The sequence below is a fragment of the Salvelinus namaycush genome, chromosome 31, assembly GCF_016432855.1.
Source record: "Salvelinus namaycush isolate Seneca chromosome 31, SaNama_1.0, whole genome shotgun sequence".
Lineage (NCBI taxonomy): Eukaryota > Metazoa > Chordata > Actinopteri > Salmoniformes > Salmonidae > Salvelinus > Salvelinus namaycush.
In genome coordinates, this window is record NC_052337.1 from 42,335,581 (window position 1) to 42,363,536 (window position 27,956).

The window sequence follows — 27,956 nt, forward strand, 5'->3', positions numbered from 1 at the left end:
AGCGGGGGAGAGAGAGCGAAGGTTGGGACGGCGCGATACCATCCGAGTAGGGGCAGTGTGGGAAGTGTTGGATGAGAGCGAGAGGGAAAAGGATACAAGGTAGTGGTCGGAGACTTGGAGGGGAGTTGCAATGAGATTAGTGGAAGAACAGCATCTAGTAAAGATGAGGTCAAGCGTATTGCCTGCCTTGTGAGTAGGGGGGGAAGGTGAGAGGGTGAGGTCAAAAGAGGAGAGGAGTGGAAAGAAGGAGGCAGAGAGGAATGAGTCAAAGGTAGACGTGGGGAGGTTAAAGTCACCCAGAACTGTGAGAGGTGAGCCATCCTCAGGAAAGGAACTTATCAGGGCGTCAAGCTCATTGATGAACTCTCCAAGGGAACCTGGAGGGCGATAAATGATAAGGATGTTAAGCTTGAAAGGGCTGGTAACTGTGACAGCATGGAATTCAAAGGAGGCGATAGACAGATGGGTCAGGGGAGAAAGAGAGAATGTCCACTTGGGAGAGATGAGGATCCCAGTGCCACCACCCCGCTGACCAGAAGCTCTCGGGGTGTGCGAGAACACGTGGGCAGACGAGGAGAGAGCAGTAGGAGTAGCAGTGTTATCAGTGGTAATCCATGTTTCCGTCAGTGCCAAGAAGTCGAGGGACTGGAGGGAAGCATAGGCTGAGATGAACTCTGCCTTGTTGGCCGCAGATCGGCAGTTCCAGAGGCTGCCGGAGACCTGGAACTCCACGTGGGTCGTGCGCGCTGGGACCACCAGGTTAGAGTAGCAGCGGCCACGCGGTGTGAAGCGTTTGTATGGTCTGTGCAGAGAGGAGAGAAGAGGGATAGACAGACACATAGTTGACAGGCTACAGAAGAGGCTACGCTAATGCAAAGGAGATTGGAATGACAATCTCGAAACTACACGTCTCAATATTCGAAACTACACGTCTCGAATGTTCAGAAAGTTAAGCTTACGTTGCAAAAAAATCTTATTGACTAAAATGATATAGTACTGCTGGCTGGTGAAATAGGCTAGCTAGCAGTGGCTGCGTTGTTGACTTTGTTTGAAAGTGTAGCTGGCTAGGTAACCTCTAACTGGCTAGGTAACCTCGACAATTACTCTAGACTACACAATTATCTTGGATACAAAGACAGCAAAGACAACTATGTAGCTAGCTAACATCACGCGAGATGTGTCTTTGCTAGTAAACTTCATGGCGAGTAACTAAGAAAATAAAGACACAACCACAGTCGACAAAATTAGAACGGGGTTTTGTGAAAGAAAATCCAATATTGCTCCATTTTATCCACTGTTTATAAAATGTGAAAGAAATGTTGCTTAGGGCCCCCAAAAGGCTAGGGCCGGCCCTAATTCATTGGTGCCTTTTCACTCAGACAAGTTATATTAAAATGGGCTTGTTCATGTTGGTGTCGTTCTCTCCACATAAAAGCGTAGTCCTTATGCTACTCTTTGAAATGTCAGTACCCTCGTTGTCTCTGCCGTCCCGATCAGGGCGTTACTAGTTACCACAGCCACAAAGTCATAACTATGGCAAAACCCTGCCTATTTCCAAAATGTATCTTCTAAAAAAAATCTGATGTTAAAACCTAACCTTAACCACACTGCTAACCTTGTGCCTAACCACAACCTTATATTAAGACCAAAAAGCTTTTTTTCCCCATACATTTTTATGATATCCCTTTTTACTTTGTGGCTGTGGTAACTAGTGACAACCGACCCGAGCGCCCCGTTCTGAACTTCAACAACCGTGAGAGGTCTGCTGAAGTTAAAACTGCACGGGGACCGAAGAGGCGCCCGCTTTCATCACCTAGTTTTTTCTCATTCTTGGAACGATGGAGTTTAATCCAAAGAGGACTGTTTTGACGTTGCTTTTGATCCAGTGTAAGTACTTTTGCACTTCTATGGACTTAGATTAAGATTAGAAAACGTTATTTTGCTAAACGTGTCAAGTGCCAGAGATATTCCAGTGCAATACAGGCTACTGATGCAAGTGTATCAACGCTATGATTACGCCAGTTGGCTATCTATGGAAAGTATACAAATGTTTCTCATGGCTCCCCTGAGATACTTGGGCACAAAATAACGTTGCTTCAATCTCTCAGTGACATTCCTTTGAAAACGTGTCAGTACAGATGAGGCTGGAGGGGTACCAAAATATTTAAGATATTATGGATATCAGGAATTGAACACTTTATTTGGAGTGCGGTGTATTGTGATTTTAGGACTAGTTATCCGCTAGATTTAGAAAGAGAGTTTTTTCTGCAGTTGAACAGTCAAGAGTGTTGAGAAAGCAGCACTATTGCAGGTTAAACCAGGCTCTATTGCATTTCCATGTGTTCTCAGGTGAGAGCTGGGTTGGTAACCCGGAGAGATATTCTGTTGCCTGAAGCGATGAAAATTATTGTCAGCCAGGCATGCTCATACACTACATCACCAAGAGTGTGTGAACATCTGCTCGTTGAACATCTCGTTCCAAAATCATGTGTTAATATGGAGTCGGTCCCCCCTTTTTGCCGCTATAACAGCCTCCACTCTTCTGGGAAGGCTTTCGACTAGATGTTGGAACATTGCTGCGGCGACTTGCTTTCCATTCAGCCACGAGCATTAATGAGGTCGGGCACTGATGTTGGACGCTTAGGCCTGGCGCGCAGTTGGCGTTCCAATTCATCCCAAAGGTGTTCGATGGGGTTGAGGTCAGGGCTCTGTGCAGACCAGTCAAGTTCTTCCACGCCGATCTCAACAAACCATTTCTGTATGGACCTCGCTTTGTGCCCGAGGCCACTGTCATGCTGAAACAGGAAAGGGCCTTCCCCAAACTGTTGCTACAGAACTAAGGGGCCTCACTGGAACTAAGGGACCTAGCCCAAACCATGAAAACCAGCCCCAGACCATTATTCATCCTCCACCAATTTTTACAGTCGATACTACGCAATGGGGCAGGTAGCGTTCTCCTGGCATCCGCCAAACCCAGATTCTTTCGTCGGACTGCCAGATTATGAAGCGGGATTCATCACGCCAGAGAAAGCGTTTCCACTGCTCCAGAGTCCAATGGCGGTGAGCTTTACACCACTCCAGCCGACACTTGGCATTGCGCATGGTGATCTTAGGCTTGTGTGTGGCTGCTCGGCCATGGAAATCAGTTTCATGAAGCTCCCAACAAACAGTTATTGTGCTACCGTTGCTTCCAGAGGCAGTTTGGAACTCGGTAATGAGTGTTGCATCCAATGACAGATGATTTTTACGCACTATGCCCTTTCAGCATTCTGCGGTCCCGTTCTGTGAGCTTGTGTGGCCTACCACTTTGCGCCTGAGCTGTTGTTGCTCCTAGACGTTTCCACTTCACAATAACAGCACTTACAGTTGACCGGGGCAGCTCTAGCAGGGCAGAAATGTGACAAACTGACTTGTTGGAAAGGTGGCATCCTATGACGGTGCCACGTTGAAAGTCACTTGGCTCTTCAATAAGGCCATTCTACTGCCAATGTTTGTCTTTGGAGATTACATGGCTGTGTGCTTGATTTTATATACCTGTCAACAAGGGGTGTGGCTCAAATAGCTGAATCCACTAATTTGAAGGGGTGTCCACATACTTTTGTATATATAGTGTATCCTCATGATGAGGTTACAATGAGCTGTGCGAAGGAGGAGGACACACCGACTTCTCTGACGGAGGTCTATCATGCTATCATGTCATACAGCTGTTTGAAATGTTAGAGATGGTGAAAAGATAGCAGCGATTGGTTCAGGGACTACAGATTTTACTGACCACCTGATGATCTCTAGTTTTAGCCTATCTTGATTGGAGGTCGACCGATTATGATTTTTCAACGCCGATGCCGATACCGATTATCGGAGGACCGAAAAAAGCCGAAACCGATTAATCGGACGATTTTTATATATCTTTGTAATAATGACAATTTACAACAATACTGAATGAACAATGAACCCTTTTATTTTAACTTAATATAATACATAAATAAATTTAGTCTCAAATAAATAATGGAACATGTTCAATTTGGTTTAAATAATGCAAAAACACAGTGTTGGAGAAGAAAGTAAAAGTGCAATATGTGCCATGTAAACAAGATAACATTTCAGAACATGAGAACATATGAAAGCTGGTGGTTCAATATTCCCAGTTCTTCAATATTCCCAGTTAAGAAGTTTTAGGTTGTAGTTATTATAGGAATTATGACGCGTCGACTATTTCTCTCTTTACCATTTGTATTTCATATACCTTTGACTATTGGATGTTCTTATAGGCACTTTAGTATTGCCAGCCTAATCTCGGGAGTTTATAAGGCTTGAAGTCAAAAACAGCGCTGTGCCTCAAGCATTGCTAAGAGCTGCTCGCAAAGTGCTGTTTGAATGAATGCTTACGAGCCTGCTGCTGCCTACCACCGCTCAGTCAGACTGCTCTATCAAATATCAAATCATAGACTTAATTATAATAAACACGCAGAAATAAGAGCGTTTGGTCATTAATATGGTCAAATCCGGAAACTATCATTTAGAAAACAAAACGTTTATTCTTTCAGTGAAATACGGAACCATTCCTTATTTTGTTGATCGGGTGGCAACCCTAAGTCTAAATATTGCTGTTACATTGCACAACCTTCAATGTTATGTCATAATTATGTACAATTCTGACAAATTAATTACGGTCTTTGTTAGGAAGAAACACAGTTCGTAACGAGCCAGGCGGCCCAAACTGTTAGATATACCCTGACTCCGCTTGCACTGAACGCAAGAGAAGTGACACAATTTCCCTAGTTAATATTGCCTGCTAACATGCATTTATTTTAACTAAATATGCAGGTTTAAAAATATATACTTCTGTGTATTGATTTTAAGAAAGGCATTGATGTTTATGGTTAGGTACATTTGTGCAACGAATGTGCTTTTTTCGCGAATGCGCTTTTGTTAAATCATCACCCGTTTGGCGAAGTTGAATTGGGCTGTGATTCGATGATAAATTAACAGGCACCGCATTGATTATATGCAACGCAGGACAAGCTAGTTAACCTAGTAATATCATCAACCATGTGTAGTTAACTAGTGATTATGTGAAGATTGATTGTTTTTTATAAGATACGTTTAATGCTAGCTAGCAACTTACCTTGGCTCATTGCAGCCACAAGGTCCTTTTGACGCTGCACTCGCGTAACAGGTGGTCAGCCTGCCACGCAGTTTCCTCATGGGTTGTAATGTAATCGGCCATAATTGGCGTCCAAAAAGGCAGATTACCGATTGTTATGAAAACTTGAAATCGGCCATGCCGATTAATCGGTCGAACTCTAATCTTGATTATTGTCCAGTCATATGGTCAAGTGCTACAAAGAAAGACCAAGTTAAGATGCAGCTGGCCAAGAACAGAGCAGCACGTCTTGATCTTCAATGTAATCAGAGGGCTAATATTAATACTGTCCATGTCAGTCTCTGTTGGCTAAGAGTTGAGAAAAGACTGACTGCATCACTTCTTGCTTTTATAAGAAACATTAATGTGTTCAAATTCCAAATGTTTTGCATAGTCAACTTACACAGAGCACTGACACACACACTTACCCCACCAGACATGCCACCAGGGGTCTTTTCACAGTCCCCAGGTCCAGAACAAATTCAAGGAAACGTACAGTATTATACAGAACCATGAGTGCATGGAACTCCCTTCCATCTTATATACTGTAGCGCAAGTGAACAGCAAACCTGGTTTCAAAAAACAAATAAAGCAACACCTCACGGCACAACACCTCTCCCCCATGTGACCTACTTGTTGTGTGTATGTACTGACATGTATGTGGAACTGATAGATGCACACACATACTACATGTTAATCTTTTTCAATGTATGCAAATTGTAAAGTATTTTGTCTATAATGTCTTTCTCGTTATATGTCGAACCCCAGTAAGACTAGCTGTTGCCATTGGCGTCGGCTAATGGGGATCCTAATAAATCGAATCAAACCAAATAAACTCCCAATAGACATGGATTCACCAGAGCCCTCCGCTGCCCAGCCACTGTCCAACGAGATGCTCAGTCAGTCACAGAGCAGGGATCTAAAGTGGGTTATCCAGCTTGCTGCACACAATGCACCCAGCCGACTGGAACCACATTGGGACAGAATCAGCAAGGTTTACACAGGGCCAGTGGGGACTCTCTCTGTATCTCTCCTTCTCTCTTTCTCACACACTCTCTCTCTCTCTCTCTCTCTCTTTCTCACACACTCTCTCTCTCTCTCTCTCTCTCTCTCTTTCTCACACACTCTCTCTTTCTTTCTCACACTCTCTCTCTCTCTCTCTCTCTCTCTCTCTCTCTCTCTCTCTCTCTCTCTCTCTCTCTCTCTCTCTTTCTCACACACTCTCTCTCTCTCTCACACACACTCTCTCTCTCTTTCTCACACACTCTCTCTCTCTCTCTCTCTCTCTCTCTCTCTCTCTCTCTCTCTCTCTCTCTCTCTCTCTCTCTCTCTCTCTCTCTCTCTCTCTCTCTCTCTCTCTCTCTCTCTCTCTCTCTCTCTCTCTCTCTCTCTCTCTCTCTCTCTCTCTCTCTCTCTCTCTCTCTCTCTCTCTCTCTCTCTCTCTCTCTCTCTCTCTCTCTCTCTCTCTCTCTCTCTCTCTCTCTCTCTCTCTCTCTCTCTGCCTGTTAGTCGGTCGGTCTGTGTATACGTGTACAGTACCAGTCAAAAGTTTGGACACACCTATTCATTCCAGAGTTTTTCTTTACTTCTACAATGTTCTACATTGTGGAATAACAGTGAAGACATCAAAACGATGAAATAACACAGATGAAAATCATGTAGTAACCAAAAAAGATCCATCAGTGTGACCACAACTCGCATGTGTGAATAATTAGATGATCGTCACCTCCTCACATCCTGTTCTAAGATATCTGCCCGCCACTTGTCTAACAGGTGGATTAAACTCAAGGGTTGCATCCAAAATGTCATCCTATTTCCTATGTGGTGCACTACTTTTGACCAGGGCCCATAGGGAATAGCCTGGTCTAAAGTAGTGCACTACACAGGGAATATGGTGTCATTTGGAGCCTTTGGCCCTCTCACAGCCCTGTTTTAGTGTTTGGATGTGATGTGACTCATTGCTGAACCATGATAACACTTAAGTAACTATACTATCATATCTTAGCTGTCTAGTAGTATGGAGCAAAATGCTGCAATTACGGAACTGTGATCCCTATTTCTCTATTTGTTTGGAAGGGTAAAGTTCACCTGGCCTGTGTTAGGTTAGGCCTTGTATGGTATGTGAACTTAACCTGATTGTGGTTTCACCACCCTACTAAGCAAATTCTCTTTGTTATTCTGCAGCATAAAATGCTCAGACCCCTCGGTTGGAATAAAGTTTATAAAAGCGCTTCATGGTGGCTCACACAGCATATGTAAAAAGTAGCATTCGATCACATTCTTTGTCACTGTCTCCAAGTAAGAAAAATGTATTATTGGGAAATGCTCAATTCTAACCCATTCATTCTTTCCGTGCTCGTCAATTGCTAACATTTAAGTGTTAGTCATTTAGCAGACGCTCTTATCCAGAGCAACTTGTAGTTTTGTAAGACAACTGTCATGGTGAGTAAAACCTTTCCTCAATTGGTGAGACAAGACAAAGTGTAGTGCAAGAAAGGCAAGGTTGTTAGTTTAAAAAATGTGTTTCTATTCTTACTCAGTGTCTCTCTGTTCAGTGTAGGCTCTGTTATAGACCTCATGGATGGTGCTGTGACGTGACTGTTGTTTGGTCGTCCTGAAAGGCCTTGCTAGTGGTTTGATATCACTCACACTCATCTCAATAGGCCCCTCGCTACTGTGTGTCGTCTATAAGCAGCCACTGCACTGACATGTCTGAAACCTTAGACCAGTAATCTGTACATATTGTCATGCTTCGACTTGTCCAGATTGGTGATCACACACAGCCAGATCCCTGTCTCGAGTTGAATCCATCTTCAGTACCTTTGGGAAAATGTAAGGCCGTTGAAATTCTTACCTTGCTCTTACAATAGAACAATGAGAGTACTTTGGGCTGCTGTATGTATGAATTGTGATTAAATACTAGCAAGGTCGTCTAAACACAGAGTTGAGTATTATTATCATTGTCGTTATATTTTGACCTTCAGTTCACATGGTGGAAAAATACTTTCTTTATGTTTCACTGTGAATGCCTTAGGTGTCATGCCTTGATGGATGTGTTTGAATCTCTCTGACATCTTTACTATCGCAAGACCTGACACTGCATAGTACTGCATTGTTGTTGGTGTTAGGAATTTGTTGTTATTCCTGGTACAACCGTAGTATCCTGGGAACAAGGATAACACACACACACACACACACACACACACACACACACACACACACACACACACACACACACACACACACACACACACACACACACACACACACACTTACATGCCCACACACACACACACACACACACACACTTACATGCCCACACACACACATAAAAGATAAGCACTTCATAGCCCCATATCACAGACGAAGAAGGTGTGGTGGTTTTTTGTCGTTCAATTCATCTGCCCGTCTTACACAACACTGAACCTCGCTGCTGCAGCATATTTGTGGTGGAGGAGAGTGTTATTTACGATAGCAGTGTGATCTCTTCCTCTCTCTCCCTCTCTCCCTCTCTCCCTCTGCAGGTTGGAGCATCCCCCGATCCCTATCCTTTAATGTGGGGACGGCAGGAGCCAAGGTATTCTCTGGACCTGCCCTAGAGGAGTTTGGATACACTGTGAAACAGTTCCGAAATCACCAAGGGAAATGGTGAGACTAGACTACTGAGTCATGCACAGGCCGCCGTACAGAAGCAGTACAGAGTGGTAGAAAGGGTTACGTTCTGACATGGTCAGAGCAGCATCTCAGCACAGTCACAGACGCACACGTGTACTACGCTGTGCTTATGTGCAGTTACTACAGTAGTACTGTGTCCAATCACTCTCACACACAGTATAGAGGCCAGGAGAGCTAACACAGGCCCCAGCTTCGTTTGGGTCTGAGAGATCCAGAACTGTGGTGTAGCTGCTGGATTTGGAACCACTGCTGTGAGCATCCGTTTTCTCAAGCTAATGCTGTTCCTGTTCTTACAGTAGGTCACATGACCCTCAGCAGGGTTGGCAACGGAGCAAGATCCAGGCACTTCAAACAGTATACTGGCACATACATACACGCACGCACACACACACACACACATGCCCACACACTCACATTATAGAGTTATACTGCTGATCACCACAGAGCAGACATCACAGACAGGGTTCTTGGGTTCACGTCTCGCTCGCACACACACACTTCCTGTAGTCCGTAGTGCCGTCTGTCTGCATCCGGGAGATCTCAGAGGAGACATGTTCCTTTTGAATACATCTCTCCAGGGACCTAACTGCCTTCCTTTCATTCCCGTCATAAACAAACATGGAGACTGAGCCTGGGTTAACCTATGGCATGTTATCTATGTGTGGATGGAAACATTGTTAACAAAGGAAAGGGCCCTGAAGATGCTGTTATGTCTCCACAAGACTAGATAAACATTTAACTTGAGGTTTGAGGGAGGGAAATGATTGAGAAACACAAATAAGTAGATGTCCACCACTTAGGATGATGGTGGGTTGTATAATTGCGTCAATGACTTAAGTGGACTTCAATTGAATGTGGTTTTGACTAACCTCGTCCCCGGACTGACTCAACAGGAAGAGAGCTGGCTGGTGGACGAGACTAGGTTTTGACAAAATGACAGTGGAAAGAGGTTTACGGTTTCGTCATTTGTAATCTTGACAGTTACCCCATTTGAAATGAGAGGCATAAAGAACTCTTAACCCCAGAGAAAAGAGGTGCCTTGTTGCATTGAAAGCCAGAGTGTATGACATCACAGAGATGGCCAGGTGAAAGTTCACTCACTTTGTCTAATTGGCTGCCTCCTGTCTCAGAATGTGGGCTTTGGCTCTAACACAAAGTCAATAGGGGAGTTTTGGGAGTTTTGGGATATTCAGAGAAACCACACCGAAACATGAATGCCAACCATTGGCAAGCGTGTACCAAGTTCATAATGTTTCTTTAGTTGTCATCCATCACCATGGGAAAAGGCGTCGAACTCACAAATTAAAAGAGACTAATGGTTGTTGACTTTCATAAACCAGGCAATGGGTACAACAACAAAACACTCTAAACCAAATACACCGCTTACCACTATTACGGCAAAATGAGGACGTTTAAAACCACTGGAATAGTGGTAAACTTGCCTGGTAGCGGACCCAAGTGTATCTTGTCCCGACACGCAGTGAGGGCTTTGGCTCTAACACAAAGTCAGTGGGGGCGTTTGGGGATATTCAGAGAAACCACACTGAAACACGAATGCCAACCATCGGCAAACATGTACCAAGTTCATAATGGAACTGAAATGTTTCTTCAGCTGTAACCAGTGGAATACAAGTTTATATCTGTGGTTTAGAAACAAGCATGGCGAGGAAGTGCTGTTATGTGACGAGCATATTCTCCTGCATACTACTGATAGCAGAGGTCATGCTTTGGGCTTCTATTCTGTCTTTATTAGGTTTAATATCACACCAACACACTGTGTCCTGGCCAAAAAGATATACAGTCATGACTGAAATTATAGGCACCCTTTTGATAAATATGAGCAAAAAAAGACTGACTTTCATAAACCAGGCAATGGGTACAACAACAAAAAACTCTAAACCAAATACACCGCTTACCACTATTACGGCAAAATGAGGAAGTTTTAAAACCACTGGAATAGTGGTAAACTTGCCTGGTCGCAGACCCAAGTGTATCTTGTCCCGATGCGCAGTGAGAAAGATGGTTTCTTTCACTGCATGGGAGGCAAAGACAAGATCAAGGGCCACATCTCCAAATCTTCAATTAGAAGCCACCTTCAGGCCAATAGGCTATTTGGAAGGGTTGCCATAAAATAAGCCTTTATTGAAAGCAACCCACAAATGTAAATGTTTGGAGTTTGCTAAACGGCATTGGCACTTGGATTTGTACCGGGTGCTATGGTCAGATAAGACGAAAATAGAGCTCTTCATATATGCACACCAATGGTGGGTTTGGCCTCGAATGAAGGATGCATATGCAGAAAATAACCTCATACCTACTGTAAAATATGGTGGTGGATCTTTGATGTTATGGGCCTATTTTGCTTCCACTGGTCCTGGAGCCCTTGTTAAGGTCAACGACATCATGAAATATACAGAGTACCAGGACATTCATCTGGTTGCCTCTGCCAGGAGGCTGAAACTTGGCTGCAAGTGGTTCTTCCAACACATATTGAAATCCACAAATGGTTAATTGGCCACAGAAATCAGCATTTTGTAATTGCCATCTCAGTCTCCGGACTTGAACCCCATTGAAAACCTGTGGTTTGAATTGAAGAGGGCAGTTCATAAGCGCAGACCGAAGGATATCAAGGATCTGGAAAGATTCTGTATGGAGGAATCAAACATTACGGAAAAAGGCAAATTCCAATTATCCTCGCAAGGGGAGAGTGCACAATGTATTGAAAACAGGATCATTTTTAGATCATTTTTTTATTACTTGTTTAATAAAATATTTACAATTGAAATGTTTTTGGCGCATACAGTATTTAAGCAATAAGGCACTAGAAACCAGGATAATTGTGTGTTATCTCCCGACTAAAACCTGTTATTATCACACGATAATGCCTGGGTTCGAGGGCCTTATTGCTTTTATAAAATGGTTGCCAACATATTTTAAAAAAGATTAATGACATTAAAAACATTATTAAAATGTTATTTTAATGAGTAAATTTGTTTTATTTCACCCTTCCACCAGTTAATATAGTCCCGGCGAAAAATCCAGTTGTTGGTTCTGAGGTTCTGAAGTTGGTAACTATACAGGCTGGTCGTTAATTCTATTCTCATGTTTTGACCCAGTCGTTCATTCTGTTCATTCCACGTTACTATGCTAAACAAATCATTGGCATGTAGCTAGCTATAATAGAGGATCAATGATTACAAGCTATTGTCCATAGCTTATACCATCTACTGCATCTTGCCTGTGCCGGCCATCGCTCATCCATATATTTATATGTACATTTTCTTATTCATTCCTTTACACTTGTGTGTGTAAGGTAGTTGTTGTGAAATTGTTAGATTACTTGTTAGATATTACTGCACGGTTGGAACTAGAAGCACAAGCATTTCGCTACACTAGCATTAACATCTGCTAACCATGTGTATGTGATCAATACAATTTGATTCGATTTGATTTGAGGCATTACACATGGAATGCGGAGATTGTGGTGCTGTAACTATCAACCAATCAGCATCCATTATCCAAACGACCCGTTTTATAAAGCTCAGTAATTATGTCATTTATTTTACACTGTCTTTTTTGATCTCCTTTATCAAGGGTACCGATAATTTCGGTCATGACTGAAGATTCAAAGCCAGCAGAATATGAAATTGTTTACAGATCAACTGCTGAGTGGTCTCTCTGTTCACGCTGTAGTCGGCGGCAGCTAGCCTAGTGGTTAGAGTGTTGGGCCAGTAACCGAAAGGTTGCTAGATCGAATCCCCGAGCTGACAAGATAAAAATCTGTCATTCTGCCCCTGAACAAGGCAGTTAACCCACTGTTCCTAGGCCGTCATTGTAAATAAGAATTTGTTCTTAACTGACATGCCTAGTTAAATAAAGGTTACAGAAAATAGAAGTAGTCTAGCAAGGTGAGGCTTTCCTCAGTGATGTGGGCTTGGCTTTTCTATGGTGTTAGGTCATCAAGAAAGGATAATGAGTGTGACTGGTCTGATGTCACGCTGTGTAATATAGTGGCCGTGTGTGTCCTGACTGATTGACTCACATGGCAGTAACACCATGGATACCGAGGCCCCTGAGCCACCAACAGCACTGGCTCTGGTCATTATGTCTCTCTCCTTCTCATGCAACAGGCAGAGTCTGAAAACATCCTTTCACTGTACTTTGCCCTTCAGGGTTAACCTTTCAGTGATACCCATCCCGGATCTGGGAACGTCCTCATCAAAAAAGCTGACTAGCATAGCCTAGCCTAACGGGACAGGGATATCATATAATATAATTTTCATGAAATCACAAGTCCAATACAGCAAATGAAAGATAAACATCTTGTGAATCCAGCCATCATTTCCGATTTTTAAAATGTTTTACAGCGAAAACACAATATGTATTTCTATTAGCTAACCACAATAGCCAAAGACTCAACCGCATATTTTCACCATGTTTCTACCGCATAGGTAGCTATCACAAAACCGACCAAATAGAGATATAATTAGTCACTAACCAAGAAACAACTTCATCAGATGACAGTCTTATAACATGTTATACAATAAATTTATGTTTTGTTCGAAAATGTGCATATTTGAGGTATAAATCATAGTTTTACATTGCAGCTACCATCAAAAATATCACCAAAGCAGCCAGAATAATTACAGAGAGCAACGTGAAATACCTAAATACTCATCATAAAACATTTATGAAAAATACATGGTGTACAGCAAATTAAAGATAAACATCTTGTGAATCCAGCCAATATTTCCGATTTTTTAAGTGTTTTACAGCGAAAACACAATATAGCATTATATTAGCTTACCACAATAGCCAAACACACAACTGCATTTATTCACCGCATAGATAGCATTCGCAAAAACCAGCAAAAGATCTAAAATTAATCACTAACCTTGAACAACTTCATCAGATGACAGTCTTATAACATCAGGTTATACAATACACTTATGTTTTGTTCGAAAATGTGCATATTTAGAGCTGCAAACCGTGGTTATACATTGTGAAAATGTAGCAACATTTCCCCAGAATGTCAGGAGTTATTTTGGACACTCACCTAATCTGACCAAAGAACTCATCATAAACTTTACTAAAAAATACTTGTGGTATGGCAAATGAAAGATACTGGTTCTTAATGCAACCGCCGTGTTAGATTTAAAAAAAATAACTTTACCATAACAAACAGCTTGCGTTATTGCGAGACAGCGCCCGCCAAAACGGCAGAGAATAGAAATAACATTTTCCACAGAAATACGAAATAACATCATAAATTCTTCTTACTTTTGCTGAGCTTCCATCAGAATCTTGTACAATGAGTCCTATTTCCAGAATAAATCGTTGTTTGGTTTTAGAATGTCCTTTTCTCCTGTCGAATTCGCGCCACAATGCTAGCCAATGTTGATGACGTTCCCAGTTTCTCTCGACGCAAAGAACGGAAAACTCCAAAAGTCTCAATAAACGTTGAATAATCTGATAAAACTCGGTTGAAAAAACATACTTTACGATGTTATTATCACATGTATCAAATAAAATCAGAGCCGGAGATATTAGCCGTGTATACCGAACGCTTATCAGAAGACAATATGGAGGTGCTTCGCGCCTAGGTAGAGAAAAGAAATTCCTGACCTGCCACTCCAAAAGCTCTTGTTCGACCTCAGATCAAGCTTGACACCCCATTCCACCTTCCACTGCCTGTTGACATCTAGTGGAAGGCGTATGAAGTGCATGCATATCGATAAATATAAGCCAGTTGAATAGGCAGGCCCTGGAACAGAGCCTCGTTTTCAGATTTTTCACTTCCTGTATGGAAGTTTGCTGCAAAATGAGTTCTGTTTTACTCACAGATATAATTCAAACAGTTTTAGAAACTTGAGAGTGTTTTCTATCCAATAGTAATAATAATATGCATATTGTATGATCTAGAATAGAGTACGAGGCAGTTTAATTTGGGCACGATTTTTCCCAAAGTGAAAATAGCGCCCCCCTATTGACAAGAAGTTTTAAGGTGTTTATTATACCCCCCCCCCCACCACCACCAAGGTTAACTGTTAATGATGACCTTGGTAGGGTATGTGTTTACCTTCCACACCTGTAGATAATGGAAAAACTGTCATTGTCTTGTTGTGAATGTGTGTACTGTATCCAAATATGGGTACATGTACAGTCTATGGTGTACAAGGACAGTAACATCAGTGTATTCCCGAACAATGGTATAAGCTACCAATACTTGTGTGTAATTTAGACATACATGCCATTGTAATTATTATGTAATCAGTATACACATGTCTGTCTGTCTGTCTGCCTGCTTGTCTGTGTGCATGCATGGGTGTGTGTTCCCCCAGGTTGCTGGTTGGTTCTCCCTGGAGTGGATACAACCAGGATAGGAAAGGAGACATCTACAAGTGTGAGATCAGAGGGGCCAGTTCAGGCTGCCAAAGACTCAACCTGCAGAGTAAGACATACTTCATACTCTTCATATTGTATATACTTTATACTCAACCTGGAGAGTAAGACATACTTCATACATACGTCATACTCAACCTGGAGAGTAAGACATACTTCATACTCTTCATATTGTATATACTTTATACTCAACCTGGAGAGTAAGACATACTTCATACATACTTCATACTCAACCTAACGAGTAAGACATACTTCATACTCTTCATATTGTATATACTTTATACTCAACCTAAAGAGTAAGACATACTTCATACATACTTCATACTCAACCTGCAGAGTAAGACATACTTCATACATACTTCATACTCAACCTAAATAGTAAGACATGTATACTTTTCATACGACATTCAAACAGCTCCAGCTATTCATTAGCCTGGTCCCAGATCTGTTTGTGCTCTTGCCAACTCCATTGCTCTTATTGTCAAACCAAACATGGAATTGGCGTTCCATTCCATAAAGAGTTGGCAAGGGAGCAGAAACAGGCTAGCACCCAGGCTTGCTATTCCTTCTCCCCTTCTGTATTTCTATAAACTCCTGCCCTTTTTTAGCAGTCGTTGTATCGCCTAGCGTTAGCTTGTGATTCACCACAATATTCCATTTAAATCCCATTTGAATCCGGTCAAATCTGTCTGAAAGTCAGAGTGATGGCCACGGTGGTTAGACAATGAATTGTGTTCTTCGGAGTGTTGCAAGATCTCATTGTGTGTTTTCATGAATGTTAAGCACTGTAATTGCACCATGAGAATGTATTCGTTACCAAATACAAGGACCCCTGTAACAATATATTTTCTCTCCTATATTTCAGACTCAGTCAGCATATCAACAGTGAAGAACATCAATGTCAACATGAGTCTGGGGCTAACACTCACCCGCACAGCTACACAAGATACATTCATGGTAAACTGTTTTTATACACCACTACATCTGTATAGAACGTCTAGCTATTCTAACCCTAATCCTCACCCGCACAGCTACACAAGATACATTCATGGTTAACAAGTTTGGAATCATTACATCTGAGTCTTTATAGCCACACAATATAGATTCATGGTTAACAGGTTTGGAATCATTGCATCTGATTCTTTACAGCCACACAAGAACGATTCATCATGATCAACAGCTTTAACATCACTGCAGCTGGAGAGTTCATATAAGATCGTATCAGTCAATCAATCCCATATGTTTAGGGACTGATAGCCTAAATGTAATGTTGTTTTGGATGTTTTACCTTATATCTTGTGTGTTGTCTTCTTCTCCTGGTAGACATGTGGACCTCTGTGGGCTCAGAAGTGTGGCAGTCAGTATTATTACCCAGGGATCTGTGCAGAAGTCAGCCCTCTCTTCAACCCCCTGTCTTCGTTCTCGCCTGCCCTTCAGAGTAAGAGTCCTTCGTCATTTTAAATATCCTTAGCATACGAGTTATGTATTGTTTTCACCATTGATTAAAAGTATAAATTAAAAGCTAGAATCCTTATTTGAAACAATAACAAAGCGTCCTCCCCGCCCCTGTTTTGCTAAAAAGCTAAGGGATGGGGCTAGAGAAAGGTAACCACTCTCAAATTCCTAGAAAGAGCTGTGGATGTACATTTGCAACCACATTTTGAGGCTATATATTGTTTATTTGCATTTATGTTGTGTACAAATGTACACATTGCCGTAAAACAAGCTTATATTTTGTGTTCTGATTAGGGTACAAAAGTTGAACTAAGCTCATGAGGCATTTCTAAGTCATATTCCTCGAGAACCAATGGGTACACAGCTGTATAAAAATGGATGTAGCAACTAAGGATTCTAGCTTTAAGTCCTACTGTATATCATATTTAACGCCCCTTTGTGATTGGAGTTATGAATGATTACCATGGAAAATGCACGTGTTGACATTAACTCAATTCTTATCTTGTCTTTCCAGCTTGTGGGGGTCCAATGGATATTGCTATTATTGTGGATGGATCCAACAGTATATATCCCTGGCCACCAGTTGTGGCTTTCCTCAAGAAACTGTTGGAGAATTTAGATATTGGACCGGATAATACTCAGGTAAGTGTGCTCACAGTTATCAATGTATATCATCTGCCATTTGTCAAGGTTATTGACAATGTGTCTTTTAAAGGCAATGTTCCCGCATCCGCAGAGATCTCATTCATGGTTAACACTGCATATATCAGCTCAGTCGGAGATTGCCTTTAAAAGCTGCATTGTGGACAACCCGCAGTCGGATTGAATCTTGGCCCAAGTAAATGATCTATCCCTATCTGTTTTTTTTGACCCTATGTTAATGTTTTCAGGCAAGTATTATACAGTACGGGGTTGAGCCAGTCGTTGAATTCCATCTGAACGCCTACAAAACCAAAGACTCGATCATTGCGGCTGCAGCGAACATTCTCCAGAGGGAAGGCCTGGAGACAAACACCTTCCGCGCCATTGAATTTGCTAGGTGTGTCTCAGTCGACAACACTTTCTATTCTTGCAGTGTCAACATAGTCTAAATCCTGCACCCCAAATGGCACCCTATTCCCTACATAGTGCACTACTTTTGGCCAGAAATAGTACACTATGTGGGTGCCATTAGGGAGGCAAGCCTAAGGCATTTCCTCCTGTTCTCTGCTAGTCAATGGGTCCTTAGGATCACTCTTTTGTTGCTGCAAATTTTCCTGTACAGCAGGAAATGCAAACTTGTAGTCTATTCAATTACATTGATGAAAACATCAATCATTCCACAATATTAAAGCTGATCCACCCACAATTATTTTTTTTAAATACAAAAATATCCTACATCTGTAAGTGATTGTGAGGCTCATGTAATTTAAATATATATATATCCTGACTCTGTTGACTCAACATATTTATAAAAAAGAACAAAAGGATTAGAATCTCTCGGTGCATACTGAAAACCCCCCAAATGGGGTTAGAATTGAGCACTTGAATGGAATAGAATGGAATACAACACAATGAAATGTGTTCAGAACAAACGTTTTAGAAGCTTTTTCTTTACATTGGTATTGAATTGGGTTGGAATATGTTGAGATGTGACACTTTTTGACCGGGTGTCTCAGACAGAACGCGTTCCTGCCCGGGAACGGGGCTCGACCCGGAGCCAGCAAAGTGATGGTGGTGGTGACGGACGGAGAGTCTCACGACAAGAACCTCCGAGACGACGTCATCAGGAAGTGTGAGAATGAGAAGATCACCCGCTTTGGTATTGCTGTGAGTAAATATCCCACTTATTTGGTTGAACCTTGATTTATCCAGGTTAGTCTCGTTGACATAAAATCTCTTTCGTAAAAGACACCTGGATATACAGTACGTGCCGTGTTGAGTGTGAGGTATTAACATTTACTGTTTGAGACCTTTGATACCTCTATAAAATGGCATTATTATTATTATGGTATATCAATCTTCCCTTTTATTCTAATATAAATGATTTTAAAATGTATTCTTTATTATGTTTTTCTAGGTCCTTGGGTATTACATAAGGAATGACATTGACACTAAGAACCTGATTGCTGAGATCAAGTCCATCGCCAGTAACCCGACAGATAGGTATTTCTTCAATGTATCAGCTGAGGAGGCTCTGCTCGAGATCGCTGGATCTCTGGGAGACCGCATCTTCAACATTGAGGGTAAAGTTGTGTTTTAAGTAATGCTGAATTTGTATCATGGTCCATTCTAACAATAATGAGCTACCATTTACAAAACTAGAAATAGTAACAAAGCCACTTTATTGCACTTAACCTAACCTGTTCATTGTGTTTTCTGGGGGTTAGGTACTGGGAAAGGTGGTGACTTTCAGATGGAGATGTCCCAAGTGGGATTCAGTGCCCACCAAACCAAGAAGCAGGTATGGGATACAAACCCCAACTGTTACTTTAAATCAGTTAGCCTATTTGGTACCATTTTATTTCACGGGTGTCCACCTAACACATTCATAAGCAGTACCTGAACATTTCTTAGTGTGTTTTTAACAGGTACTTTTCTCGCTCTCATTACAGAACATGATGATGCTGGGTGCAGTGGGGGCCTACGGCTGGAGTGGTACTGTGGTTCACTACACTACCCAGAAATCGGACATCTTCCCCAAGACAACCTTTGAGAAAATCCTAGAGGACAGAAACCACAGCTCACTATTAGGTAAGTGAGCTTGCAGTCATCTACGAGTCAATATTGTCTCCTTTATCTTCATTTTATGTTGTGCTATTGTATTATTAGTTCATTAACACCAAGCCATTCTAAGGCCTCTTGCTTTTCCAACAATTTCTAATTTCATTTGAATGTGTATTGAAGCTCAAACAATAGATATCTTGATATACAGTGTGACTGGCAGTAAGACTACTAGCATTGAATATTGTTACACGTTTGTCCATAATATCGTGTTCGGCTGTTCTGCTCAGGCTACTCTGTGACAACGCTGAATGATGGGAGCATAGAGTACTATGTGGCTGGCGCTCCTCGGTCCAACCACACTGGACAGGTCATAGTGTACATCATCAACGGCAAGGGACAACCCACCGTCATCGACTCCCAGAGAGGAGAGCAGGTAAGGCTCTCTGATTAAAATGGAAGAGAAGAGCGGTTGACAATGGGGACAGTTCTGTAAGTCGCTTTGGATGAAAGTGTTTGCTAAATGAACCATATTGAAAAGAAGACCATGTCAATTGGTGTGTTGTTAGATGTTATGGCTCTCTACTATCTCTATCTATCATACAGTATATATATCTATCTATCGCTCTCTCTCTCCAAAGATCTATCATATCTGACTTGTCCGATTTGTTCCCATCTGCTTTGTGAACGTCGTTATCCTTTGTTTCTGCTCATTGATTCAAAATATATGTTCTTCTTATTAGTTTGCTGTAAACGCTTTCGATTCTGTAGATAGGCTCCTACTACGGCAGCGTACTCTGTCCCCTGGATGTGGATAAAGATGGTGTGTCTGATCTACTACTGGTTGGAGCTCCCATGTTCATGAACGAACAGCAGAAGGAGATTGGGAAAGTCCATCTCCTCTCCTTCACTAAGGTAAGCCACACATCTTATTTCTCTTCACCTTTATTTAACCAGGTAGGCCAGTTAAGAACAAGTTCTCATTTACAAATGCGACCTGGCCAAGGTAAAGCAAAGCAGTGCGACACAAACAACAACACAGAGTTACACATGGAATAAACAAACGTACAGTCAATAACACAAAATAAAAAGTCTATATACAGTGTGTGCAAATGGCGTGAGGAGGTAAGGCAATAAATAGGCCATAGTAGTGAAGTAACTACAATTTAGCAAATTAACACTGGAGTGATAGATGTGCAGATGATGATGTGCAAGTAGAAATACTGGTGTGCAAAAAAGTAATAAAGTAAATAAAAACAATATGGGGATGAGGTAGGTAGATTGGATGGGTTGTGTGCAGCTGCAGCGATCGGTTAGCTGCTCAGATAGCTGATGTTTAAAGTTAGTGAGGGAGATATAAGTCTCCAACTTCAGCAATTTTTGCAATTCGTTCCCGTCATTGGCTGACTTGGTGTACTGTACACCAAGTCAGCCAGACAGATCTTCCCAAAACTGTTTATATTTTTTGAGTGCAGACCCACTACTGTAAATTTCATCTAATGTTTTAATTTTGGTGTACACACGGCATTCTATGAGCACAGTGGTTTCAAGATCTTTTGGAAGTCACGTCTTCCTAAAGTACACTAATATTCATTGTTTGTTTTCCATTGGTGCTTCTAGGGCATCCTAAGTGTCCAGGGGTTCCTGCAGGGTCCGTCCCCAGTGGAGAACGCTCGTTTTGGGATGTCTATCTCGGCGGTGCCTGACCTAAACATGGATGGCTACAGTGATGTGGTGGTGGGAGCCCCACTGGAAGACAACAACAAAGGTGTAATCTATGTCTTCAACGGGGACAAGAAGAGACTCAGGACACAGTATTCCCAGGTAGCTGCAGGTTGCAGATTGTGCTCAGTGCTATCACTCAACGCAACCTTATCCTAACTCTTGGTCACTCGCTAGCACAGGGGTGGGAAAACTACGGGCCGCGAGCCCATTCAATCCGGCCAACGGGAGGTTTTAGTAAAAAAATACAAAAATAACTTTTATGAGGGGGGGGGGTATTTTGGGTTGAAAAAAAACTCCAGGCCACACTTGAACGTCTAAAACTAGATAGAAAGTATGTAAAAATGATAATAGATCTATATATTTTTAATAACTGACATTTTTCTGGCCTGCAAAAAAAAAGTGCGGCCGTTGAGTTTCTAAATCTGGACGTGGCCTTCGAGCCAAGAAGTTTCCCCACTCCTGCGCTACCGCCATGTCACAACTGAACCTGTTGTTGTGTCTACATATAATTATCTGACGCTTTGGGATTCAGTAGAAGTGTTTCTCAATCTGATGGAATGCAGCCAACGTGAGATCAAGTGTGAGATCGTGTTTTATCCTGTTCATTTCAGAAGATCCTGGGTTCCAAGCTGGACACTGCGTTGCGGTACTTCGGGAGGTCCATGGACGCCAGCTCCGACTTAAACGATGACACCATACCAGATGTCTCAGTGGGGGCTTATGGAATGGTGGTCCAGCTCTGGTGAGACTCGCTCAGTCGTTTCTTTCTCTTTTTAAAAAAATACTTTCTTTTTCTTAACCCTGCTCTTTCGGAGGTCAACTAAATCATTTGGTTTCCCTCAATTCACACGCGTCTCACAAGTTATCTACTCGAGTTACTGTGTTGACTTTAGACTTGAAATCAGCACGTTGGCAGCTGTTCTTTGCAGTTGAACAACTTATTTTGGTTTACAATAACTCCAAACCGAAGAAATGAAATTACAGTAGGCTCTGAGAGAAACATCTTATACTTACTCTATCTACTCACGTTTTAGTTGACTGAGTGAGATGTGCTGTCTCATGGAAAGCCTTCTCTTACATAACTGTGGGAAAGCATTTAGTCTTGTCACCTCCTCCCACTCCATCTAGAGAGCAAAATAGCTGGGAGGATTTGGTTTAAAGAGGTTGGATTATGCTGACCATTCCCATCTGGATCTGACACTGCTGCTAACCACTTCTACGTAGTTGCTGATGTCACTTATACAATCAACACATCAATCAATCAATCAGTCAACCAATGAGCCAGTCAGTTAATCAATACATGAAACAATCTGAAGTTGACTCGTGACTCATGAAGTTGCCTTGTGATCGAAGCATCTCTCAGTAGATGTAGTCATTCAAACGTAAAAGAGCCAGTTAGCTTGATATATGATTATGACCTCTCCCAGGTCTCGGGGTCTGGCCGTGGTGACAGCGAGGGCAACCTTCAACCCTGACACGGTCAGCATCCTGACTAAGACGTGCAGGGTGAGTGGGAGGCTGGTGTCCTGCTTCAACACCTCAGTTTGTTTCAGCGCCACCTTCAGGCCCAAGATACCTGTAGGACCTGTGGGTAAGCCCTGCTTTCCTCTCTCTCTCTCTCTCTCTCTCCCTCTCTCTCTCTCTCTCTCTCTCTCTCTCTCTCTCTCTCTCTCTCTCTCTCTCTCTCTCTCTCTCACTTGACAGTGTCACTGTCAAATCTCTATCCCTCCCTCTCTCTCTCTCTCTCTCTCTCTTCCCCTGTCTCCCACTTGACAGTGTCACTGTCAAATCAGTGGACGCGCTCAGTATATCAGGGGCTTTTCACATCCTAGCAATGGTTAGTATCTCCCTCTAATAGTGTCTTGTTGCCTGTGTTACTTCTCACCTCAGCTGTCAGGTTCAACCTGACCCTGGATGCTGAGCTCCAGTCGTCTCGTGCCACCTCCAGAGGTCAGTTCAGGAACTCTGAGAGAGTCATGCAGAAAGACATCAGGGTTTCCACCGGGGAGGTCTGTGAGACACTAGAGGTCTTTGTTCAGGTAAAGATAGATAATATGAAAAGGTTTGATGATGATTTGCTGAATGAAGTGTGTCTGTTTTTTCTCCTTTATCAGGCCTTATTGAATGACTGTGTTAATTTATAATGGAGGAAACTTCCTTTTAACAAACTCTTAAAAATCAATCAATTTATCTTATTTCAGGAACATTTCCAAGACTAATGTTTACTTGTATGTACAGTACCAGTCAAAAGTTTGGACACACCTACTCAGTTTTTCTTTAGTTTTACTATTTTCTATATTGTATAATAATAGGGAATACATCAACATTATTAAATAACATATGGACTCATGTAGTAATCAAAAAAGTGTTCAACAAATCAAAATATATTCTAGATTTTAGATTCTTCGAAGTAGCCACCCTTTGCCTTGATGACAGCTTTGCACACTCTTGGCATTCTCTTAACCAGCTTCACCTGGAATGCTTTTCCAACAGTCTTGAAGGAGTTCCCACATATGCTGAGCACTTGTTGGCTGCTTTTCCTTCACTCTGCGCTCCAACTCATCCCAAACCATCTCAATTGGGTTGAGGTCGGGTGATTGTGGAGGCCAGGTCATCTGATGCAGCACTCCATCACTCTCCTGCTTGGTCAAATAGCCCTTACACAGCCTGGAGGTGTGTTGGGTCATTGTCCTGTTGAAAAACAAATGATAGTCCCACTAAGCGCCAACCAGATGGGATGGTGTATCGCTGCCGAATGCTGTGGTAGCCATGCTGGTTAAATGTGCCTTGAATTCTAAATAAATCACAGACATTGTCACCAGCAAAGCACCCCCACACCATCACACCTCCTCCTCCATGCTTCACGGTGGGAACCACACATGCGGAGATCATCATTCACCTCCTCTGCGTCTCACAAAGACACGACGGTTGGAACCAAAAATCTCCAATTTGGACTCATCAGAACAAAGGACAGATTTCCACCGCTCTAATGCTCATGTTTCTTGGCCCAAGCAAGTCTCTTCTTCTTATTAGTGTCCTTTAGTAGTGGATTCTTTGCAGCAATTCAACCACGAAGGCCTGATTCACGTAGTCTTCTCTGAACAGTTGATGTTGAGATGTGTCTGTTACTTGAACTCTGTGAAGCATTTATTTGGGCTGCAATTTCTGAGACTGGTAACTCTCATGAACTTATCTTCAGCAGCAGAGGTAACTCTGGGACTTCCTTTCCTGTGGCGGTCCTCATGAGAGCCAGTTTCATCATAGCGCTTGATGGTTTTTGCGACTGCACAAAAGTTCCGGATTGACTGACCTTCATGTCTTAAAGTAATGATGGACTATCGTTTCTCTTTGCTTATTTGAGCTGTTTTTGCCATCATATGGACTAGGTATTTAACCAAATAGGGCTATCATCTGTATACCACCCCTACCTTGTCACAACACAACTGATTGGCTCAAACGCATTAAGAAGGAAATGAATTCCACAAATGAACTTTTAACAAGGCACACCTGTTAATTTAAATGCATTACAGGTGACTACCTCATGAAGCTGGTTGAGAGAATTCCAAGAGTGTGCAAAGCTGTCATCAAGGCAAAGGGGAAGGCTACTTAGAAGAATCTCAAATATAAAATATATTTTGATTTGTTTAACAATTGTTTGGTTACTACATGATTCCATATGTGTTATTTCATAGTTTTGATGTCTGCACTATTATCCTACAATGTATAAAATAGTAAAAATAAAGAGAAATCCTAGAATGAGTAGGTGTGTCCAAACATGTGGCTGGCACTGTATGTATGATGATGATGGGAAAAAAACAATGTCCACTACTTTGCTGTATTATCTTGTGGTTTTCTTTTGGATACTTATGCAATTCCAATAAGTTAATTGAGTTCTGATCCTGCTGATGAGAATGAGCTTTGTAGTCAAATTAATGAAACTAATACAAAAAATCCTATCTTTTGCTTACTGTCTGACAGGAGGCCCCTGACTTTGTGAGCTCAATCGGTCTGCGTGTGGACATCACTCTGCAGGACCCAGACTCCAGTCCTGTTCTGGATGTTCTCAGTCCCACCGCCTGGGAGTTCTTTGTGAGTGACCACTCAATTACAATATCAATAATATGGGATGTACATTTAAATATATGTTGATGTTGTAATTGCTTGCAGAAAATCTTGTAGTTTTAGATTATTATTTGATATCAAATGTCATGATTAGGCCTAGTCATTATCAACGTTAAACCAGGATGTAGACATGAAGCTAGGGTTAGGGTTGTGGTTGAGGCTAGGATATAGACATGAGGTTAGGGTTGTGGTTGTGGTTGAGGCTAGGATATAGACATGAGGCTAGGGTTGTGGTTGTGGTTGAGGCTAGGATATAGACATGAAGCTAGGGTTAGGGTTGTGGTTGAGGCTAGGATATAGACATGAATCTAGGGTTAGGGTTGAGGCTAGGATATAGACATGAATCTAGGGTTAGGGTTGAGGTTGAGGCTAGGATATAGACATGAAGCTAGGGTTAGGGTTGAGGTTGAGGCTAGGATATAGACATGAAGCTAGGGTTAGGGTTGAGGTTGAGGCTAGGATATAGACATGAAGCTAGGGTTGTGGTTGTGGTTGAGGCTAGGATATAGACATGAAGCTAGGGTTAGGGTTGAGGTTGAGGCTAGGATATAGACATGAAGCTAGGGTTAGGGTTGAGGTTGAGGCTAGGATATAGACATGAAGCTAGGGTTAGGGTTGAGGTTGAAGCTAGGATATAGACATGAAGCTAGGGTTAGGGTTGAGGTTGAGGCTAGGATATAGACATGAAGCTAGGGTTAGGGTTGAGGTTGAGGCTAGGATATAGACATGAAGCTAGGGTTAGGGTTGAGGTTGAGGCTAGGATATAGACATGAAGCTAGGGTTAGGGTTGAGGTTGAGGCTAGGATATAGACATGAAGCTAGGGTTAGGGTTGAGGTTGAGGCTAGGATATAGACATGAATCTAGGGTTAGGGTTGAGGCTAGGATATAGACATGAAGCTAGGGTTAGGGTTGTGGTTGAGGCTAGGATATAGACATGAAGCTAGGGTTGTGGTTGTGGTTGAGGCTAGGATATAGACATGAATCTAGGGTTAGGGTTGTGGTTGAGGCTAGGATATAGACATGAAGCTAGGGTTGTGGTTGTGGTTGAGGCTAGGATATAGACATGAGGTTAGGGTTGTGGTTGTGGTTGAGGCTAGGATATAGACATGAGGTTAGGGTTGTGGTTGTGGTTGAGGCTATGATATAGACATGAAGCTAGGGTTAGGGTTAGGGTTGAGGCTAGGATATAGACATGAAGTTAGGGTTATGGTTGTGGTTGAGGCTAGGATATAGACATGAAGCTAGGGTTAGGGTTGAGGTTGAGGCTAGGATATAGACATGAATCTAGGGTTAGGGTTAGGGTTGAGGCTAGGATATAGACATTAAGTTAGGGTTAGGGTTGAGGCTAGGATATAGACATGAATCTAGGGTTAGGGTTGTGGTTGAGGCTAGGATATAGACATTAAGTTAGGGTTAGGGTTGAGGCTAGGATATAGACATGAATCTAGGGTTAGGGTTGTGGTTGAGGCTAGGATATAGACATGAATCTAGGGTTAGGGTTGTGGTTGAGGCTAGGATATAGACATTAAGTTAGGGTTGAGGCTAGGATATAGACATGAAGCTAGGGTTAGGGTTGTGGTTGAGGCTAGGATATAGACATGAATCTAGGGTTAGGGTTGTGGTTGAGGCTAGGATATAGACATGAATCTAGGGTTAGGGTTGTGGTTGAGGCTAGGATATAGACATTAAGTTAGGGTTGAGGCTAGGATATAGACATTAAGTTATGGTTAGGGTTGTGGTTGAGGCTAGGATATAGACATGAATCTAGGGTTAGGGTTGTGGTTGAGGCTAGGATATAGACATTAAGTTAGGGTTAGGGTTGAGGCTAGGATATAGACATGAATCTAGGGTTAGGGTTGTGGTTGAGGCTAGGATATAGACATGAATCTAGGGTTAGGGTTGTGGTTGAGGCTAGGATATAGACATTAAGTTAGGGTTGAGGCTAGGATATAGACATGAAGCTAGGGTTAGGGTTGTGGTTGAGGCTAGGATATAGACATGAATCTAGGGTTAGGGTTGTGGTTGAGGCTAGGATATAGACATGAATCTAGGGTTAGGGTTGTGGTTGAGGCTAGGATATAGACATTAAGTTAGGGTTGAGGCTAGGATATAGACATTAAGTTATGGTTAGGGTTGTGGTTGAGGCTAGGATATAGACATGAATCTAGGGTTAGGGTTGTGGTTGAGGCTAGGATATAGACATGAAGCTAGGGTTAGGGTTAGGGTCGAGGCTAGGATATAGACATGAATCTAGGGTTAGGGTTGTGGTTGAGGCTAGGATATAGACATTAAGTTAGGGTTGAGGCTAGGATATAGACATGAAGCTAGGGTTGTGGTTGTGTTTGAGGCTAGGATATAGACATGAGGTTAGGGTTGTGGTTGTGGTTGAGGCTAGGATATAGACATGAAGCTAGGGTTAGGGTTGAGGTTGAGGCTAGGATATAGACATGAAGCTAGGGTTAGGGTTGTGGTTGAGGCTAGGATATAGACATTAAGTTAGGGTTGAGGCTAGGATATAGACATGAAGCTAGGGTTAGGGTTGTGGTTGAGGCTAGGATATAGACATGAAGTTAGGGTTGAGGCTAGGATATAGACATGAAGCTCGGGTTAGGGTAAATTCTTGTGTTCTTTTATTATATATTGTATTACCTCGTCTTTGTTTATCAACTATTGTGCTCTTGTTATTTTATTACTATTTGTATTACTTTTATTAATCTACTTTGTATATTG

General features: G+C 42.2%; 1 protein-coding gene across 1 annotated transcript in view; it reads left to right on the top strand.

Annotated features, from left to right (window-relative positions):
- The first annotated feature begins 1,782 nt into the window (after nt 1-1,782).
- Nucleotides 1,783-27,956, top strand: part of LOC120026277 (integrin alpha-2-like) — a 33,597-nt gene continuing 7,423 nt past the window's right edge. Inside the window, exons 1-18 of the mRNA XM_038971105.1 lie at nt 1,783-1,887; nt 8,668-8,791; nt 15,160-15,269; nt 16,086-16,177; nt 16,544-16,658; nt 17,190-17,317; nt 17,566-17,714; nt 18,334-18,484; nt 18,735-18,900; nt 19,045-19,118; nt 19,270-19,408; nt 19,669-19,814; nt 20,150-20,293; nt 20,999-21,202; nt 21,715-21,845; nt 22,531-22,694; nt 22,994-23,142; nt 25,082-25,192. Coding sequence (XP_038827033.1) covers nt 1,839-1,887; nt 8,668-8,791; nt 15,160-15,269; nt 16,086-16,177; nt 16,544-16,658; nt 17,190-17,317; nt 17,566-17,714; nt 18,334-18,484; nt 18,735-18,900; nt 19,045-19,118; nt 19,270-19,408; nt 19,669-19,814; nt 20,150-20,293; nt 20,999-21,202; nt 21,715-21,845; nt 22,531-22,694; nt 22,994-23,142; nt 25,082-25,192 — 2,346 coding nt within the window. The 5' untranslated portion in view covers nt 1,783-1,838. The remainder of the gene's footprint in view (nt 1,888-8,667; nt 8,792-15,159; nt 15,270-16,085; nt 16,178-16,543; nt 16,659-17,189; nt 17,318-17,565; nt 17,715-18,333; nt 18,485-18,734; nt 18,901-19,044; nt 19,119-19,269; nt 19,409-19,668; nt 19,815-20,149; nt 20,294-20,998; nt 21,203-21,714; nt 21,846-22,530; nt 22,695-22,993; nt 23,143-25,081; nt 25,193-27,956) is intronic.